The sequence below is a fragment of the Sus scrofa genome, chromosome 5 (assembly GCF_000003025.6).
Source record: "Sus scrofa isolate TJ Tabasco breed Duroc chromosome 5, Sscrofa11.1, whole genome shotgun sequence".
Lineage (NCBI taxonomy): Eukaryota > Metazoa > Chordata > Mammalia > Artiodactyla > Suidae > Sus > Sus scrofa.
The window spans coordinates 54,541,664-54,560,715 of record NC_010447.5 but is presented as its reverse complement, the minus strand read 5'-3'; the positions used below and the strand labels follow the sequence as shown (position 1 = coordinate 54,560,715).

At 34.3% G+C, this 19,052-nt stretch overlaps 1 protein-coding gene across 8 annotated transcripts in view; it reads left to right on the top strand.

The window, feature by feature from the left end:
• PIK3C2G (phosphatidylinositol-4-phosphate 3-kinase catalytic subunit type 2 gamma) overlaps positions 1–19,052 on the top strand; it is a 374,898-nt gene that overhangs the window by 288,805 nt on the left and 67,041 nt on the right. For all 8 annotated transcript variants that reach the window (XM_021092290.1, XM_021092292.1, XM_021092289.1 and 5 more), the window contains 3 exons: positions 6,099–6,288; positions 6,789–6,910; positions 11,524–11,632. In XM_021092290.1, the coding sequence (XP_020947949.1) occupies positions 6,099–6,288; positions 6,789–6,910; positions 11,524–11,632 (421 nt within the window). The remainder of the gene's footprint in view (positions 1–6,098; positions 6,289–6,788; positions 6,911–11,523; positions 11,633–19,052) is intronic.

Sequence of the window (19,052 nt, the reverse complement as noted above, 5' to 3'; positions counted from 1 at the left end):
CTCACGGCAACGCCGGATCGTTTACCCACTAAGCAAGGGCAGGGACCGAACCTGCAACCTCATGGTTCCTAGTCGGATTCGTTAACCACTGCGCCACGATAGGAACTCCTAATTCCACGAATTTAAGTCAGAGTTTTCCTTTGCCTTAACAGTTAACACCTACAGAAATAAATGATCCAAGGAAAAAATAAATAAATAAACAGAACTTAGGAGAACAAAGAGTCATGATGTTCAACTTTCCTTAAATTAGGAAAGCATATTCAAAGGGAAATGCAAATTAAATGGCATTTCCCCTTTCATTGTGAAAACCTCCCATTTAAAACTTTTAATTATAAGAATTAGTCTAAATTAACTTTTAAACTACTTTTTTAAACTGCAAGCATAACAGTTTTTATAATACATCAATATAAGCTAGCTTTTACCTATGATAAAATTACAGTATTGATGGTAAAATAAGAGCTTTCTCATGCAAATTCCTTCACAGAAAAAAATCTCTTGAGGGAATTCCCTTTCTGGTTCAGCAGAAATGAATCCAAGTAATATCCATGAGGATGCAGTTTCAATCCCTGGCTTCTCTCAGCGGGTTAAGGATCTGGCATTACCAGCTGCAGTGTATGTTGAAGATGCAGATTGGATCCTGCATTCCTGTGGCTGTGGCATGGGCCATCAGCTGCAGCTCCGATTCGATTCGACCCCTAGCCTGGGAACTTCCATATGCTGCAGGAGCGGCCCTAAAAAGCAAAAAAAAAAAAAAAAAAAATCTCATGAGAAATATTTCCCTGATATTATTAAGTAGACTGAGTAGTCAAATAGGTAGGTATTCTATCAAACCACAGAATTATATAAAGCAGCTTCCACAATAGAAATGTCCTGTTGTTGAAATTTCCATCAAGTGTTGCCTGAGAACCTTCTCTCATTTGCCATTCCACAGCATTTAGGATCTCTCTTCAGTGGTTTCGTTGATGTGGCTTATGAGGCAGGTAGAAACTTTTGCCATTTGTAGTCACATATTAATATAAATGCGAGTTCAAAAAATATAATATTTAACCTGAGGGAAAATCTGCCTATTGGCTAAAACTGACATGGAAGATCAGACCTGGGTTTAACCCAGTTTTCTGAGACTGATAAACTCAATTGCCTATTCACACACACATAGCTAGGAAACCTGTTAGTAGCAATAGTTTCTGATGATAAGCAATTTAAAATATTTATATCATATAAAAAGGTGCATCTGTTAAGAAGTAGAATAGAATTTGTACACATTTTTTTAAGATGGGACTTTAAGAAATTTTATATTTTGTATGCCCCTTTGGACTGTGTTCCCTGGATGCAAGAAATAGTTTTGTTGTTGTTTTGGTTGGTTTGGGTTGGTTTTTTTCTGTCTAGGGGTTATTTCTAAGTAAAAACTAAAGGATCATTGTTACACTTGGAATTCCACACTAATCTATTGGTTTATTTCTCTTAAAGACAAAATTGAAAAGCTGTTCTTTATAAATAATCCACAATGACAGCAAAGATTTGGTAAACATGAGTTGGAGTTTTTCATTGCTACTTTCTAAATGAGGCCATCTTGGTATGCATTTAACCTCTCTTGGTCTTTTTCTTATCTGTTGCCAAAATAACTTTACTGCTTACCTCTGAAGATGAAAAGATTAACATGAGGCCTTTAGTGCAGTGCCTACCAAAGGATATATACTCCCTGAGGGCAGAAGTTTGATTTCTCTCCTTCATTTCTGTGTCCCAGTACATACAACAGTGTCTAGCAAGAAGTTAGAAGTGTTTATCAAGACTGCCTGGAGAATTTCCTTAGGAAATTTAAGAACTGAATCCTTCTAGATGTTGCTTTGGACTAATAAGGATACTCCAAACATAATCCAGATGAAGCTGCCATTAAATAAGATAAATAAATCATAGAGCTGCCGCTTGGGTAAATCAGATCTTTGTAGGGGCTTGAAACTTACTGCTGTCAGGTCTTCGGTCCCAAGTTGGGTCATATTTAATAACACTGTTTTATCTAACCTGTTAAATCTGCCACTTGAGAAATTAGGCGAAAGTCTTCCTTAACATGCTAAGTTTATCATAAAAGTTCATCCTTCATCACCAGTCTTCTTGCATCTTAACTGTTAGGCAATGTAAGAATAGAGCATGGACATAGCTGAAATTTTGTGATGGTGAGTACATCAGAACTTAAGATTTATGGTTCCTAAGCCCACCTTCATGAGAAGTGAGTACATGCTGTCATCCTAGAGCTTTCCATCCCAACACATAAAATATGCTTAGTAAATATTTGTTGAATGAGTGAAAGAATGGCAGGGTCTTCATATATTATGATCAGTATTATAATCTTACTATTATTATATTCATGTCTTTAGACTACTCATGAGGAAAGAAATAAATGTTTTATATTGCCGTATGTACCCATAAATTCATAAAGTCAAAGAACATCTTTAGAAATAATGAACACAGTAGAAATGAATAATGATCAGGGTCATATTTAACTTTCCTTAGCAAATTTTGGCCAAGATTGATGTATACTAATGGAAAAGTTTGGAAGTTTTACAAGTCACATACCCATGACAAGATAAATGGGCTTGAAGTTTCATACAAATGAGGGGGAAATTATATTGGACTACATTGTTAACGTTGCATACATGGCAAGTTATTGCTTAGAAGGCATTGCATGATAACTTTGAGAGATGCCAACCCAGAAAAGCAGTGTTTGCCTTTAAATATTTATTCCTCTTGGAAATTTTTAGTAAGCTCAGAGTAGATGGGGAGTTCCCTGGTGGATCGTGGGTTAAGGATCCAGCTTTGTCATTGTTGTAGCTTGGATCACTGCTGTAATACAGGTATTATCTCTGGCCCTGGAACCTCCACATGCCACAGGCATAGCCAAAACAAACAAGCAAAACAGTACAAAAACAGAATAGAAGGAAATTTAGATAAATATATTTTTTAAAGTGAAAAATTATAAGCATTCCCATTAATGTCAGGAAAAATATAAGAATGAGTCTGTCTTAATAGTAAAGCTCTGTATTTAAGCTTTGTTATATTGTTATTTCCCTTTTGAATAGGACAACAAATAAAACATTCCAGATCATTTTTTGAAAAATTTTGAAGTAACAAGAATATAGTAAAATAAGTGGTTACGAGATAAACATTCAAGACTCAGTAGTGAAAAAAATAAAGGGACATTATACGGTTACCTCAATAGATAAAGAAAATGCAGTAATTAATTAAGATCACTCATTAAAAAAAAAACTCTCTAGAAATAGAAAGGAATGTCCCTAACCTGTAGCTAAAAACCTACAGAAAACATCCAATGGTTTTCTTTTGTAATTAGGAACAAACCAAAAATGCCTTAGTATTACCACATCCATTTAAAATTGAACTGGAGTTCTTAGCAATGAAAAGGGTGACAAAAATCTCTGCCATTTTTTTGCAGATAACGTGACAGTGTCTAGGCAAATTTCAAAAGAATTTACAGTATATTTTTAGAACTAGGTAAAAATCCATTCATATATTACCAAATATTAATTAAAATAAAATTCAGGAAAAGCTAGAATTTACAATTTGCCATGCAAAAATATGCTCAAGTAAGGAATAAATCCAACAAAAGAGATGCAAGACATCCAGAGAAAAAGATTCCAAAATTATACAGAAAGATGTAAAATGATAACTAACTCAATGGAGATATATGCCATGTTTAGTGACTACATGTCTCAATACTCTAGGATGTTAATTCTCCACAAATTAATTTATAGTGTCAATGAAATGCCACTCAGATCCTTATACATTTATTCTGTGTATGAGTGAGTTTGATAAGCTTATTCTAAAATATATTCGGGGAGGAGGTTCCATGGTGGCTCAGAGGGTTAAGGATCTAGTATTGTCACTGCTATGACATAGGTTTGATTCCTGGCCTGGGAATTTCCACATGACATGGGTGTGGCAATATATATATATATTTAGGAAGTCAAAATCATGAAAAAAACCCCTGAAGAACAAGACAAAATAATTTTCAAAACTTAAAAGTTCTAGCTATTTGAAAAAGCACAGTACTAATACCAAGATAGATAAATTGACAAGTGCAACAGAACAAAGAAGCCAGAAAAAAGCCCATGCCTATATAAACTTTTGGTAGTGGTAAGGAAAGAATGGTCTTTGCAACAGGAAAAAATAAATTAATTGATCATTGTACATTATACTTCCAGATACCATGTGGTCATTTAAAAAAAAAAAAGATTAACTCCGTTTTCTGAATTAAAGACATTGTTCATTCAACAAATATTTTGGGGCCACTTACTAGGCACCAGTTACTATAAAAGACATTCCTAACAAAGCAATAAAGTCTATCTGTATATTTTACATTGAGCTAAAAGAAATTAAGAAAATGATGAACAGTATAGATTGCAATTAGAACAAACTCAGAAATGAGGTGATTAAACCTGAGAAAGAATTAGAAAATAAAACATATTTTTAAAATAATAAACTAGAAAGAACACAGAAGAAAATAAAAATGATACAACAGATAATCCCTCTAGAAAAAAGAAGATAAAAAAAAAAAGAGGACCTTCAAAGCAAAAAAGTGAAGAAGGCAATAAAGATCCAGTTTACATATAAGGAAGTCCCTCAAAAAGAAAACCAAAATATATTACAACAGTATCAAAACTAATTGTATATTTGTTATTTTAATAAATACTGTCATAATTTAAGATGTTTTCTGAAACATGAAAAGACTTAAAACTACATCTTGAAAAAATACTTTGCATATTGAGAAAAGTTACCCATAATAACCAACCTAAAACATATTTTTGGAAAAGCTATTAGAATTTGAGGGAAAAAAAAAAACTTCCTGTAAACAGCTAGGCAAAAAGCCTAGTCACAAATTTGTAAGGGAAGAACTTCAGTAGGTCATCAGAATTTTGGACAATAATCCTTTATTCCAGAAGAAGATGAGATTAATATTTTCATGACCCTCAAAAAAAAAGAAAATGGGAGCAAAGGATGCTGTACCCAGCAAAACTGACTTTCAATTATAAAGGCCACAGAAAAACTGTTATCAACACCCAGAACTCAGAATTTTATTTCCTGAGTACTTTGTGGGAAATTTACCAGAAAATGAGCATCAGATAGTCAAAATGACTGGAGAGATGTGACATAAGGACCTGGTATGGAATAGAAGATACAATGTAAGAAGAGAGATATAATATGTATAGTATAGTATAATATGTATGGTATGTCTATATGATGTAGATAGAATATCTCTATAAAAAATAGAAGTGGAATAGGAAACACATATGAAAAGTAGAATAAGCATACTGTTTGCTTTATTATATTAACTGGGATGAAAAGGATAACACTCCAAATCGGATACTGGAGAAAAGGGCAGAGGGGATAAAGGACATTATCTAAAGATATTTATTGTACACAGGACACAATTGCAAACCTTCTTAAATACAAAAAGAAAGTAAAAAAGCAGAGACCTACCAAAAAAACAAGAAAACAAAAAAACAAAACTAGAGTGAATACTATTTCATATAAAATATGTGTATATTAAATATAGTATTATAATATACAACCTTGTTGGTAAGATAATTGATAAAGGAATACAAATATATACAAAATTTAAATAAAAGTTAAATCATAATTTAAAAAGTTTATGGGGGGGAAAGAGAATGGTGTAGAGTGTTCACTGAAGTGATAGATGTTGGGCTTCTTGGAATACACATTGTTTTGTAGATTTAACTTCCAGTATTATGTAAATATTTTAAATAATTATAAACAAATGAATGTTTTAAATCATCTCTAAAAATAGAAAACAGGAAGAGTTTTCTTTTAAATCTCTTAAAAGAAGTCAAAGTACAACTGTTGCAATTACGGTTTTATTTTTCACTCCAAAGTTTCTCTTATATTTACTAACAACTCAAGATGTGATTTCAAAGTTTATAAACATTAATGTTTAATAGTTGGGCTCCAAATAAATAGGCATGGTCCTTAACTTTTTCCTCCATCCTAACACAAGGAAACAAATCTTAAATGAAATGAGTCAACTCAGGGGAATATTACTCACTATCTTTTCTTTTTCATTTCTCTAGGAAAATAAAGGAAAGTCTGGAGTGTTTCCCTGTTAAATTGAATAACTTGATCCACACGCTTGCACAAATGACTGCCATAAGCCCTGCTAAATCCACTTCACAGACTTTTTCTCAGGAATCCTGTATGCTGAGTGCAACTAGGTCAATCCAAAAAGCGACCATTTTAGGGTTCAGCAAGAAAACTAATCATGTAAGTCTCAAGACTGTTATCTTGACTTAAATATCATTTGACTTGATCTCAGTCTTCCCTTCACTATGCTACACAATCTTCCTCATTTGGTGATTTTTTTTTTACTATGCAAATGAAAAAGCAGTTACAGTTTGAACAGAAGTGCCATTAAGGAGAATGTTCCAAGGAGAAATCATAACAACGAGAGCTATTAGTGGAGAACTATCAAAGAGAATAGTTCCTGCCCTGTGGTAGACTATCAATCAAAAGCTAATTAAAATGTCCACAAGAAAAGAAGAGCAGAAATTAGGCAGTCTGTTCCCAGCACCTAAGATTATGTTATCTTTATATATTGCATTTATAGATCACTTTGCCTTTACAAATTGCATCTCTTATCTTTTATGATTTTTATTTTTTTCTGCAGAAAGTTTCTTGCTTTCTATACATGAAACCAGATTTTAGAATGTATTAGAGGTTGATACTGACATGTCTTTTTTATTTTGTCTATTTCTTTTCTGAAGCTGTATCTAATCCAGGTGACTCACAGTAAGAACGAAACAATCCTCACAGAAAAATCATTCGACCAGTTTTCAAAACTTCACAGCCAACTTCAAAAGCAGTTTGTATCATGGACCCTCCCAGAGTAAGTAAGGAGGACTATTCTCCACAGTGTTTTGCCTTCAGTACTTGTCCTTGAACACGAGGAAAAATTTTATGGTTATGAGATTTTGTGTTAGTGAGCAACACAGCATTCTTATTCTAGTGCCATTGAGCCTATCCCAGCAGAGTGTGTTGCTCTCAGAGTAATGACACTTTTTTCTTTTTTTTTTTTTTTTTTGTCTTTTTGTCTTTTTAGGGCCTCACCTGCAGTTTATGGAGGTTCCCAGACTAGGGGTCTAATTGGAGCTGTAGCCACTGCCCTATGCCACAGCCACAGCAACGCCAGATCTGAGCCGCATCTGAGACCTACACCAATGCTGGATCCTTAACCCACTGAGTGAGGCCAGGGATTGAACCTGCAACCTCATGGTTCCTAGTCAGATTCGTTTCCTCTGCACCATGACAGGAACTCCAATGACACTTCTGTCTTATAAAACAGTACACGGTTTTAAATTTTGTTTGCTTTTAGCCATTGACTTAGTAGACAAAAAATTTCAGAACCAATTTTATTTTTCATCAGTTACCACAAAAATTATTTTGTCTGCTTTTAAATTTAATCTTTTTAGTTTTTCTATAAAAATAAAATTGAAATTAAAAATGAAGAACTAAATTCAATATACCTTCTCTTTCAACAAATAACTACAGTAAAAAGCTCTGATGTATTTATTTGCTGTACCAGAAAAATTTATTAATATTGCTTAGTAGGCAAGTAAAATTTACTTTTGTCATCATTAACTATTAACTTGGATTATCTAAATTTAATTTATTGTTATCTTCATTTTGCAGTCTTGAAAATCATTGCTGTATTCATATTATAATGAAAAAAAGTATAAACAAATTGAGTGTAATGGAAAATAACATGTGTTCAAATAAACCTTCTAAAATCCATCATTTAGAACTAGCCAAATTTAAGTTATAGACCTGAGTGTGCATACACCAGAAGTGTATCTTGACTTTAAAATGGTGAACTTCTTAGAAATTATGATATCTGCACTTAGACAAATCAAATGTTATCTAATCTGTAGAGTAGTTTGCTGGTATCCACAGGGGACTGGTTCCAGGACCCCTCCCACAGATACCAAAATCCTTGCATGCCTAAGTCCTATACGTAAAATGGTGCAGTATTTACATATAACCTATCCACATTCTTCTGCATACCTTAAATCACCACTGGATTACTTATAATATATAATAAAATATAAATGCTATGTAAATAGTTGTAAATACAATGTAAATGCTATGTAAATAGTCGCTGGCATGCAGCAAATTCAAATTTTGATTTTTGGAACGTTCTATATTTTTTTTTTTTTTTTAATATTTCAATCCACATTTGGTTGAATCCACAGATGTGGAACCTGCAGACAGGGAGAGCCGAATGTACCAGGATATTTGTTGAGTAAACATTCCTTTAACAATATGAATGTTCAGGAGTTCCCGTTGTGGCGCAGTGGTTAACGAATCTGACTGGGAACCATGAGGTTGCAGGTTCGATCCCTGGCCTTGCTCAGTGGGTTAAGGATTTGGCATTGCTGTGAGCTGTGGTGTAGGTCGCAGACACGGCTCAGATCCTGCGTTGCTGTGGCTGTGGTATAGGTGGGCGGCTACAGCTCCAATTCGACCCCTAGCCTGGGAACCTCCATATGCAGGGGGAGCTGCCCTAGAAAAAGCAAAAAGACAAAATATATATATATATATATATATATATGAATGTTCATACCTGACCTAACATACATTGTACATGTGGATTTTTACTAGACTTTTAGGATTTAGTCAACTTTCCAAAATACAAATCTAAGCACCATCCCCAATGGATGGAGAATTAGTGTGTATTATTGAAGACTGAGTAGTTCACATTCATGAAAAGCTATACTTGCAAATGTCACAGAGATTTTGAAATACAAATGCTTTAAACATCATGCAGTCAACAAATTAGAGTAAGAGCACATTCAAGAGATTAAGAAGGAAGGAATGTTTTTGTGGAAACCTAAAGACAACATCAGCTCTAAGAGTTATTAGAAAACATCTAATATAACTGAGGAAAGGCATATGCTGGCACAAAAAAAAAAAAAAAGCTCTTACTTTGACAATATTGATTTCAACATTAGTGGTTTCTGTTGTACCCTACTAATTAATGATTTAGAAATACACTCATTCTTGTTAAATGACTATCCTTTTAGGTTTTAAAAATATCTCTCTACACCTTTTTCTGTCTTTTTACAGCTGCACCTGCAGCATATGGAAATTCCTGGGCTGGGGTCTAATTGGACCTGCAGCCGCCAGCCTACTCCACAGCCACAGCAAAGCCAGATCCAAGCCACATCTGCGACCTACATTGCAGCTTATGGCAATGCTGGATCCTTAACCCACTGAGGATGGCCAGGGATGAAACCCTCAGCCTCATGGACACTATGTCAGGTCCTTAACCTGCTGAGTCACAGCAGGAACTCCCCGTTCTACACTTATTAGTATAACTTGTAAAACTTTAAAGTGCCATTAATGTCTCTCCATATGCCTCTTCTCCATTTTCAGCTTTAGCTAGGATTCTGCTTTGCTCAACAATTCCAACCTGGCAATGGGACATAAATTGATTTTAAAACAATTCAAGCAATGTATGGAGGGGAGGAATGTTTAGTCCTTTGTGCCCTAAACAATATTTTTATGCTACAATCCCAAAGAAGCTCAGACTTACAGCAATGCATATAGATGAAGGATGAGAGCAAGATTTCCTCTGACTCCTAAATTTACTAAGCAAAGCTCTGTGAGAATTATATAAACCCAATCTGAAAAGTACAATCAACTAGTTAGAGTCATAAAAAAATAAAATTCAAATTAATCACATTGTATAACAGTGGTCTTTAAATCAAGCTGTTTGTACCTCTCGATATCTTCTGAGTATACACAGGCATAAGTATCTTGAAATTAATGGTCTTCTTTAAAAGTAATCTGCTTGAGAAAGGTTGATTTCCTTTTCCTCTCCTACTTTCACCATTGGTCTTGTCCTAGCCATTCAGAATTTTATTTTGGTACACTGTTCCAGAGAGTAAAAAATCTCTGAGGATTAAATAAAGAGCAAATCAAAATACTGGTGTTGGTATTGAGAAAATGAATTACTCTAATAACCAGGTATCAAATGTTTGCAGGTCAGGTGTTTCTTAGTCTTTGGTGTGAAGAAAATTGAGGGAGGACATGATGGCACCATCAGATAAAAGATCTAAAAAGTCATTTTTAAGAACTGGTTGCTATGTCATATTTGACCTGTAACTCAAAAACATTTCAAACAATTGAGTGACATTCCTAGAGCTGAGTTCCTCAATGCTCATGTACTTACATACACACAGATTTTTTTAATATATACATCTATAAAACATCAACAAAGGAACAGAATTGATGTTGAGCTCCATTTTATTCTAGCAATAAATAAAATTCACCCACAGATATGTAAGTTAGTAGTTAAAACCAGAGCTCCCTGATGGCTTAGCAGGTTAAGGATCTGGTGTTGTCACTGCCCAGTCTCAGGTCACTGCTGTGATGCTGGTTTGATCCCTGGCCTGGGAACTTCCATATGTTGCAGGCACGTCCAAAAAAAAATATTTGAAACCAGCAAAATCCATCTACTTATCAACTGTATTTCTATGTTTTATTAATTATATATGATACTAATTTTAATAACTTAATCTGGATGAAAAATTTTCACACTTTTTAAGCCTTCGAATTGCAAGAGACTTTTAAAAAAGTAAAATGTCAATTATTTAAATGCACAGACATGATTTTGGACTTCCCTCACATTTTCAATGGGAAGCAGTGAATGGGATGTCCTGCAGTTGTCACATACTTCTGTATGTTTGCAGATAACACCTCACTATCCTCCATGCTCCTTTGCCCAAGGGAGGTCTGTACCAAAGAAGCATAAGAGGAAGGAGGCAACAGCAAGACTGCAGTCAGAGGAAGCTGCTAGATAGCTCCTAAAAAGATATATTTAACCTGCAAAATGTGTTACCGAATGCTACCCATTAACAGGCCACCCACCCAGTAATTCATCTTAATGTCTAACCCATCAAGATGAATCATCAGGTAATGCAGAGGAAATTCTGCTAGTTAGACTCCTGGAGAAAGTGATACTTTGCTCCAAAAGACTGAGACCAGAAGGAAGCATATGTCACTTGGTAAAATGTTTAATTTAGTTTGTGAAGCACTGTCTACAATGAACCCAGAAGAAACAATACCATCTGACCTTTTTGGAGGAAAATTATGAATCATTAAACTTCAGAAAGTATTTATTAAACCCCCATATGTATTTAAAGGACAAAATGTGTGGTCTGCCATAAATACAGTAAGAAGGAAAATATATATATATATTAATTTAGTATGTTAAAGTAAATTAAATTAGTATTAATATTAATGACAGTTAAAATAGCACAAGTGACCACAGACAGCCATGTTAATAAAACTCTCAGAACTAATCATGCATTCTGTGGTTTTTAAAAAATGTTTTCATTGGCTCTTCCATCTGGTTCATCTGTCACTTCATGAACAATTCTAAGATAACAGAGGCCTGTTCGCAAACTAATGAAGATTCACTTTTTTCTTTTAAAACAGGTTTCCTCATTGGTGGCACTTACCTTTTACAAATTCAGATCACAAAAGATTCAGAGATCTAAATCATTACATGGAACAGATATTAAATGGATCGTATGAAGTCGCAAACGTATGTTACAGTTTACTTTTTAATTTTTACATAAAATATGAACTATTTTAAAGTATATTTTAAAATACTTTATGATAATATTTTTGGTCCTACATTCATTTAATAAATGTTCAAATTAAAATCATCTTGTCAATTCCATGCACAAATCAACTGGGATTAGTTGAAATTGCATCTTGATATCTTTCAATCCATTATCATATACCTATTTAAATATTTTTAAATTTTTTCTCAATAATAGCTTGTTGTTCTATGTATAGAGGTTTCTTTAAAATATTTTGTTATGCTAGATATCTTATGGTACATCTTAAAAATCCTTTTTCTGGCTTTTTATCAGTATATGGCTAGGACTGATTTTGTATATTGACATTTCACCCTATTATCTTATAACTTCACTTTTAATTCTAATAATTATCTATATTGCTTTTAATTTTCCACTTACCATCATACTGTCTGCAAATAACAGGGGTTTTATTTTTTCTTTCTAGTATTAATACATGGTATTTCTTGTTTTTGCTAAATTATGCTCTCTAGGGCTTCTATTATGTATTGAATTGAAGTGGTAATGGTAGATATGTTATTCCTGAATCCAGGAAAGAAATGTATAATATTTCCTCATTAAGTATGTAGGTTTTGTAGATATCCTTTATTATTGTGTTTCCTTCTATTCCTAGAGTGTCAATAGCTTTTACAATGAAAGTTGATTTATCAATTTTTATCCTGAATCTATTGGGCCAATCAGTGATCATCCAAATCCAGTAATCCTGGTTTTCTCTTTTGTTAATGTGGTGAATTACATTGATGAACTTTCCGATTTTAAACAAATTTGCATTACTAGGATAAACTCCAGTGGTTATTGCATTATCCTTTTTATGTATTATTGGATTTGAACTAATCTTTTCTTTAACATTTGTTTTGATCTTTGTTTATGATAGAGACTGGCCTAAGTCATTACCAGGTTTCAGAATCAAGAATATGCTAACCTCTTAATATTAATTGCAAAGAATTCTTTCTTTTTCCCTGCTCTCTGGAAGAGTTTGTATAAAATTGGTTTTATTTATTTCTTTAATTTGTATCATGTAGTTCTGGAGATTCAATTTATTTGAGTTATATTTCACATTTTCTGTTTCTTCTTGAGTCTATCTGTTAAGTTCCATTTCTCTAGGAATTTATGCAGATTTATTGGCATAAAGTTATTCATAGTATCTTTTCATAATCTTTTTAACATTTATAGGATCTGAGGAAATGTTCACTCTTCCATTCCTCACAAATATTTCCTGATCAGTACCTCCAAAGGATTAGGAATTTTACCAATCTTTGCACAGAATGAAATGTGAGCTTTATTGACCCTCTCTATTGTATTATTTCTCTATTTAATTTATTTCTTATCTTTATTATTTCCTTCCTTCTGCTTTTCTATTTATAACATCCTTAGGTATTTAACTTATTTTCAGCCTATCCTCAATTAACCATTTAAAATTTTAAATTCCCTCTTCTAATCAAGATTTGATAACACATCACAAGTTCTTATGTACAATATTATTGTTTTCTTTATCATTCTTTAAAAATATTTATAAAAATTTCACTGTGAATTTTCCTGGACCATGGATTTAAATGTATTTGACCCACTTGAGCTTTATATGCTACTAATAGTATATATCTATATCTGCATCCATAAACTTAATAAGTACTTTTCATTCTTGTTTTATGCAATCAGTATTTGTTTAATATATCTCATTTTCATTGCTTCCTGTAACTCTGACTTTCCATCTGAGATTGTTTTCCCCATATCTGAAGAATACCACCTACTATTTCCTTTAATATGAATTTGCTACTAAAAAAAAACCCTAAATTTGTATTTGTCTGAAAAGCTTTTATTTTATCTGCATTCCTGGAGGATATTTTTGCTGACTATATATAGTATTTGGATAGCAATTATTTTATTCTAAAAACTTTAAAGTTACTTCATTGTCTTTTAGCTTCCATTGATGCTATTTAGAATTCATGTTATAATTGTTGCTTCTTTGAAAATACATATATTTTTATTCTTTATAATAGTGTTCTTTTTGCTGTTGTTTTTCCAGTGTTACTTTAATTTGATCATATATAACTTTATTTCTACTGATCATGCTTGAGCTTTAGCACTTCTTAAATTGGTGCCATGAGGTCTTTCATCACTTCTGGACAGTTCTCAGTCACTGTCACTTCAGTTATCATTCATACCATTCCCTCTCTCCTCTTTTTCCGGGACTGTAATCACATATATGTTAATCCACTTCACTGTACTCTCTATATCTCATACCTTTACTCCTGTAGTTTTTATTCGCCATGGCTTAGTTTCTGAATAATTTCTTCTGACTTATCTTTTGGGTTATTTATTCTCTACTTCTCTGTGTTTAATATCCATGCTTTGAATTCTTAATTTCTATCATATTTTTCAGTTTCAGAATTTTCTTTTTTTTAGTTCTGAGGTCTTTACTGAAAATTTGCCCTTTTTTTCTTATTTGAAAATGGTAAGCATAGTTATTTTTAAATCTTCCTAAAAATTCCAATAATGGGACCCACTGCATGTATATTTCTATTGCCTAACGTTTCGACTGCTTTTCAATCATGTAGTCTTGTTCTGTTGTGAACCTGGTTATTTTCCTCTTTATTATGGCCAGATATTATACTCCAGTGTTTTGTAGAAGTAATTGGAGGCCTATGCTACTGTTATTCTAGCCTAGAGAATTATAATATCTGAGTATATTAAGAATCTAAGGTTATGAAGTTCAGTTGCAGGGATTCAGATTATTTGAAGTTGAACTGTATCTCTTGTGAGGGACTATTTCTGGTTAATTCTTATTTCTTAAATATGGCCATTTTGGATCTAACCCCAAAGTGAGGCAGATTCACCAAGAACTTACCTGACAGCTCTGGATTCCATTCATTCCCTTTTCTCTTAACTTTGCAAGATGGTCAAAAGTGCTCTTCTACTTCCAGGCTGAGCCACAGCTCCAGTTTATTATCAGTGAACACCCACAAAAGAAAAGCATTGCCAAAACCCAAGGTCACAAACCCAGTACTGTCTTGCCTCAGAGCCTAGGCTGGTAATTCTTCACTATCTTATTATCTCTCTAATACTTTCAAGTAAAGTTTAAGAATAAATTATTTAATTATTCCAATTATTCTCAGCAGAGGGTTTGGACTAAATGATCAAATCTACTATCACTAAATATAAGAGGTTAGAGCTGTAGTCAGCACCCATGTTACCCCTCAGCTTTCAGAGATATCTGCCATTCTGCCTCCTCACCCTGATCCTGTGTGCTAATAAACCTTTTCTCTCCTCGGTAACTGTTTTAGAGAATATAAGTCTGTGGTCACTTTCCATCTGAAAAAGTATTTGAGGATTTCTCAGTGACATGTTTGGTGCTACTCACCAGTGATTCTGAGAGTCGCCTGGAAGATTAAAGAGAAATGCCATGGAGTTCCCGTCGTGGCGCAGTGGTTAACGAATCCGACTAGGAACCATGAGGTTGCGGGTTCGGTCCTTGCCCCTTGCTCAGTGGGTTAACGATCCGGCGTTGCCGTGAGCTGTGGTGTAGGTTGCAGACGCGGCTCGGATCCCGCGTTGCTGTGGCTCTGGCGTAGGCCGGTGGCTACAGCTCCGATTCAACCCCTAGCCTGGGAACCTCCATATGCCGCTGGAGCGGCCCAAGAAATAGCAACAACAACAACAACAAAAAGACAAAAGACAAAAAAAAAAAAAAAAAAAGAAATGCCAGACCTTAATTTTGCTCCCTTCTATCATATGCATCAAAAAAGGACTCTTAAGATCCTTCTCATACTCACACATGTACATGCAACCTGCACATGCACACAGCTGATACAACTCTTTCTGAGAACTCAAGGGAGCCCTCATTCTCTTTACCATTAAATGTTCCTATCACCATCTTGTGTGAAAGGTTTCTGTGAGACAAATGCTAAGTTTCAGAGGCAGGTACCAAGCTAACAGAATCTTCCAAAGTTCTGGGCGAGATATAGGATCCTTTAGGGATTTATCTAGAACACCATACCTAAGGTTAAAAGGGACAAGACTTATTAGGTTTTTTTTGCTTTTTGATGCAAGAATGGAGACTATGGAATATCCTTAGCTAATCCACATATCCAGAATAATTTTTTTTTTTTTTTTGTCTTTTTGTCCTTTTGTCTTTTAGTTGTTGTTGCTATTTCTTGGGCCGCTCCCGCGGCATATGGAGGTTCCCAGGCTAGGGGTTGAATCGGAGCTGCAGCCACCGGCCTACGCCAGAGCCACAGCAACGCGGGATCCGAGCCGCGTCTGCAACCTACACCACAGCTCACGGCAACGCCGGATCATTAACCCACTGAGCAAGGGCAGGGATCGAACCCGCAACCTCATGGTTCCTAGTCGGATTCGTTAACCACTGCGCCACGACGGGAACTCCCAGAATAATTTTAATATCACCAATGAGAGCCCTTTTCTAATATTAATCATGCAGTCAAAAAGCTACCGTTTTTATGAGCAAAATCCTATCTTTGACATTCAGTGCGATAATAATGTCCATTTTTTGTAAAGGCATACATCATGATTTGATTTACATATATTGTGAAATGATTAAAAAAGAGTTTTAATTAATATCTCATCTCATATATATATAATAAAGAAAAAAGCAATTGTTAAATTCATAAACATCATAAGATATAATAGATCTCCCTCTTCTTCCTCATTCTCTATCCCAATTTTAGCATACTTTTAATTGTATCAATAATTAGCATTTTAAAAAATTCTAATTGTAATTGAGTAGTGAATGTATAAAAGAAGCACTTATATTGACTGCCTCTAGTATGGGTTTCCTGATTAAAACATTGAAAACCTCCTTCTTACTCCTCCATCCAGGCACCCTGATAGCAAAGCCTTGATTAGAACAGTAACAGGCCATTCCTGAACTCCGTAGTCTTTTTTTCTTTTATTAAGTATAACTGACTTACAATATTACATTAGTTTCAGGTGTACCAGTTAGTGATTAAACCATGTTTCTGAGATTTTGATTAAATCCTAGCAGCATTTCAGCTATACTTTGACCTAAGAAACACATGTATAATATTGCACTGTATATGCAGACATACTTTAAACTTCAGTAAATTTTAACAGGCATTGTAACAGGAGGACTCTAACTGACCCCATATAACCAGGGCTTAATAAAGAGTCAGCTCAACAACAAGACTTCTTCTCCACTTGGAGCTTGAGAAAGACTTTAGATAAGATTACTTCCAATCAGAGTGTGAATTATTTTAATTACATGCTACACAGTATATTAAGTCAGTATATATCAAGGAGACTGTATTAAACTTAAAAATACACTATATTAAAGAATATATTCAGAATTGTCTCCTAATTGTAGATTTGCTTATTCAGGATGTTGGCATATTGCTATACCTCCCTATTGGATAATATTGTGGTGTGATGATGAACAGACCTGCTTAAAAGAAGGATATCCCACAATTCAGATCACAAGAGTCCTAAGGCTATTAGGAAAAAACCCACAGTTGTTAATAACTGCATTAGATTGCATATAGTCAGGATGAAGAGGAGAAACTTTTACATCCCCTATCACCAGTTCCTAAGAGTAATGGTTTTCAAAGTTCAGTTCCTGCATGTGCTTGGAACCTCAGAGCCTGGGAATTTAAAAGAATGCAAAATTTCAGTGCAATCCTAGACCTACTAAATCAGAAACTTTGGGGATAAGGCCCAGCAATGTGTTTTAACAAGCCTTCCTGGAGTTCCCGCCATGGCTCAGTGGTTAACGAATCCAAATAGGAACCATGAGGTTGCGGGTTTGATCCCTTCCCTTGCTCAATGGGTTAAGGATCCGGCATTGCCATGAGCTGTGGTATAGGCCACAGACATGGCTCAGATCCCATGTTGCTGTGGCTGTGGGGTAGGCCAGCGGCTGCAGCTCCAATTCTCCCCCTAGCCTGGGAACCTCCATATGCCGTGGGAGCGGCCCAAAAAATGACAAAAAGACAAAAAAAAAAAAAAAAAAGTCTTCCAGGGTGTTCTGATCCCTGACAGTATTGGAGAACCCTTCAGACACTAGTTATTTTTCCTTTTTCTTTTTTTCCCCCCAGTTTAAACATGGTCAGATATTTGGTTTCCAATATAGTAGATACTAAGGTACCCTACTCTATCTATTATTGATTTTTAGCAAATCTGGACTCAAGGACATTGTGCTACAATATTATTTCCAGGTTGGTAGACTCAGCTGGAGATGCTGTTTCATATCAAAGGACAATGCCTGAGCACTTAAGGATGTACACTTAACCCAGTTCTGAGTGAGGTGGGGAGAGCATCCCAGAGACCCTTGCGTTCAAGTTGTTATAGGGCAGATAGAAATTAGAAAAACTGGGAAAAAGCTGTGCTAGACAAAAGGAACTGGAAGGACAAAGCATCCATTATGGTTATGAGTTTTTCTCTGGTTTGGGAGCTTAAAGAACTCAGTGAAAAAAATATATATTCTTAATTTTTATCCATGCACAGCACACTTCTAATATCATTAATAGTTTAAAAATATTTTAAGTGAAACATAACAATTATTAGCATATATCAACCTATATATAGGCTTTATGTTATTTTTCAAAACCAAGGGGAATGAAACTTTGCATCCAACAAGTATTTAGCATCTCTTAACTTATTTTTTCTTATATCTTTTCTGTTTTTTTAAATTAGCTTGAGCTTCCACAATATATAATTTATTTATTTTTATGTGCAAGCTACTACACTAAGTGATAAAGGTTTTAAAATGTGTAGAATAAAATGCAAAATTTGGTTAAAAAAACTGGATATTATAAAATAAATATTAATGTAATTTTTTTTTCACACCTCACTGTATAAACCCACATGAATCCCATGACAGTGACCTCTGGTTTAGTAGAAAATGAATGATCTTGGGAATCCTGCTAGGGGCCAGCTTGAGGACAGGCTCTGCTCATTGCTGAGTGCAGGAACACTGCCTGGCCATGCTCATTTATGATGAGCATCAGTAGTGTGCTGGGATATGATTTTACTCTTCAGAAAAATCACTCAGCACATCTGTAATATATTTGTTATGAACAAAGAGAAAGAAATGAACTGTATCTGTTCATCATGGGATTAGAACCATGTAATAGGATAAGTGAAAACAAAGATTAAAATAACTATTGAAAATAGCATTAGACAATAGGAAGGCTACAGTATACTAAATTATTATGTGTAGATATCTTCCATATGAGTGAATTTAGACAATTGTGCTAGCATGACTATAGATTGTACTGTATCTTTTGAATATATATTTTTCTTTTTAAAAAAATGCTATTCAAGCAACTTTTAACAATTTATATTTAACAGAAAAATCCACTGGCTAGAAGAAACTTCTTTGGACCTTGG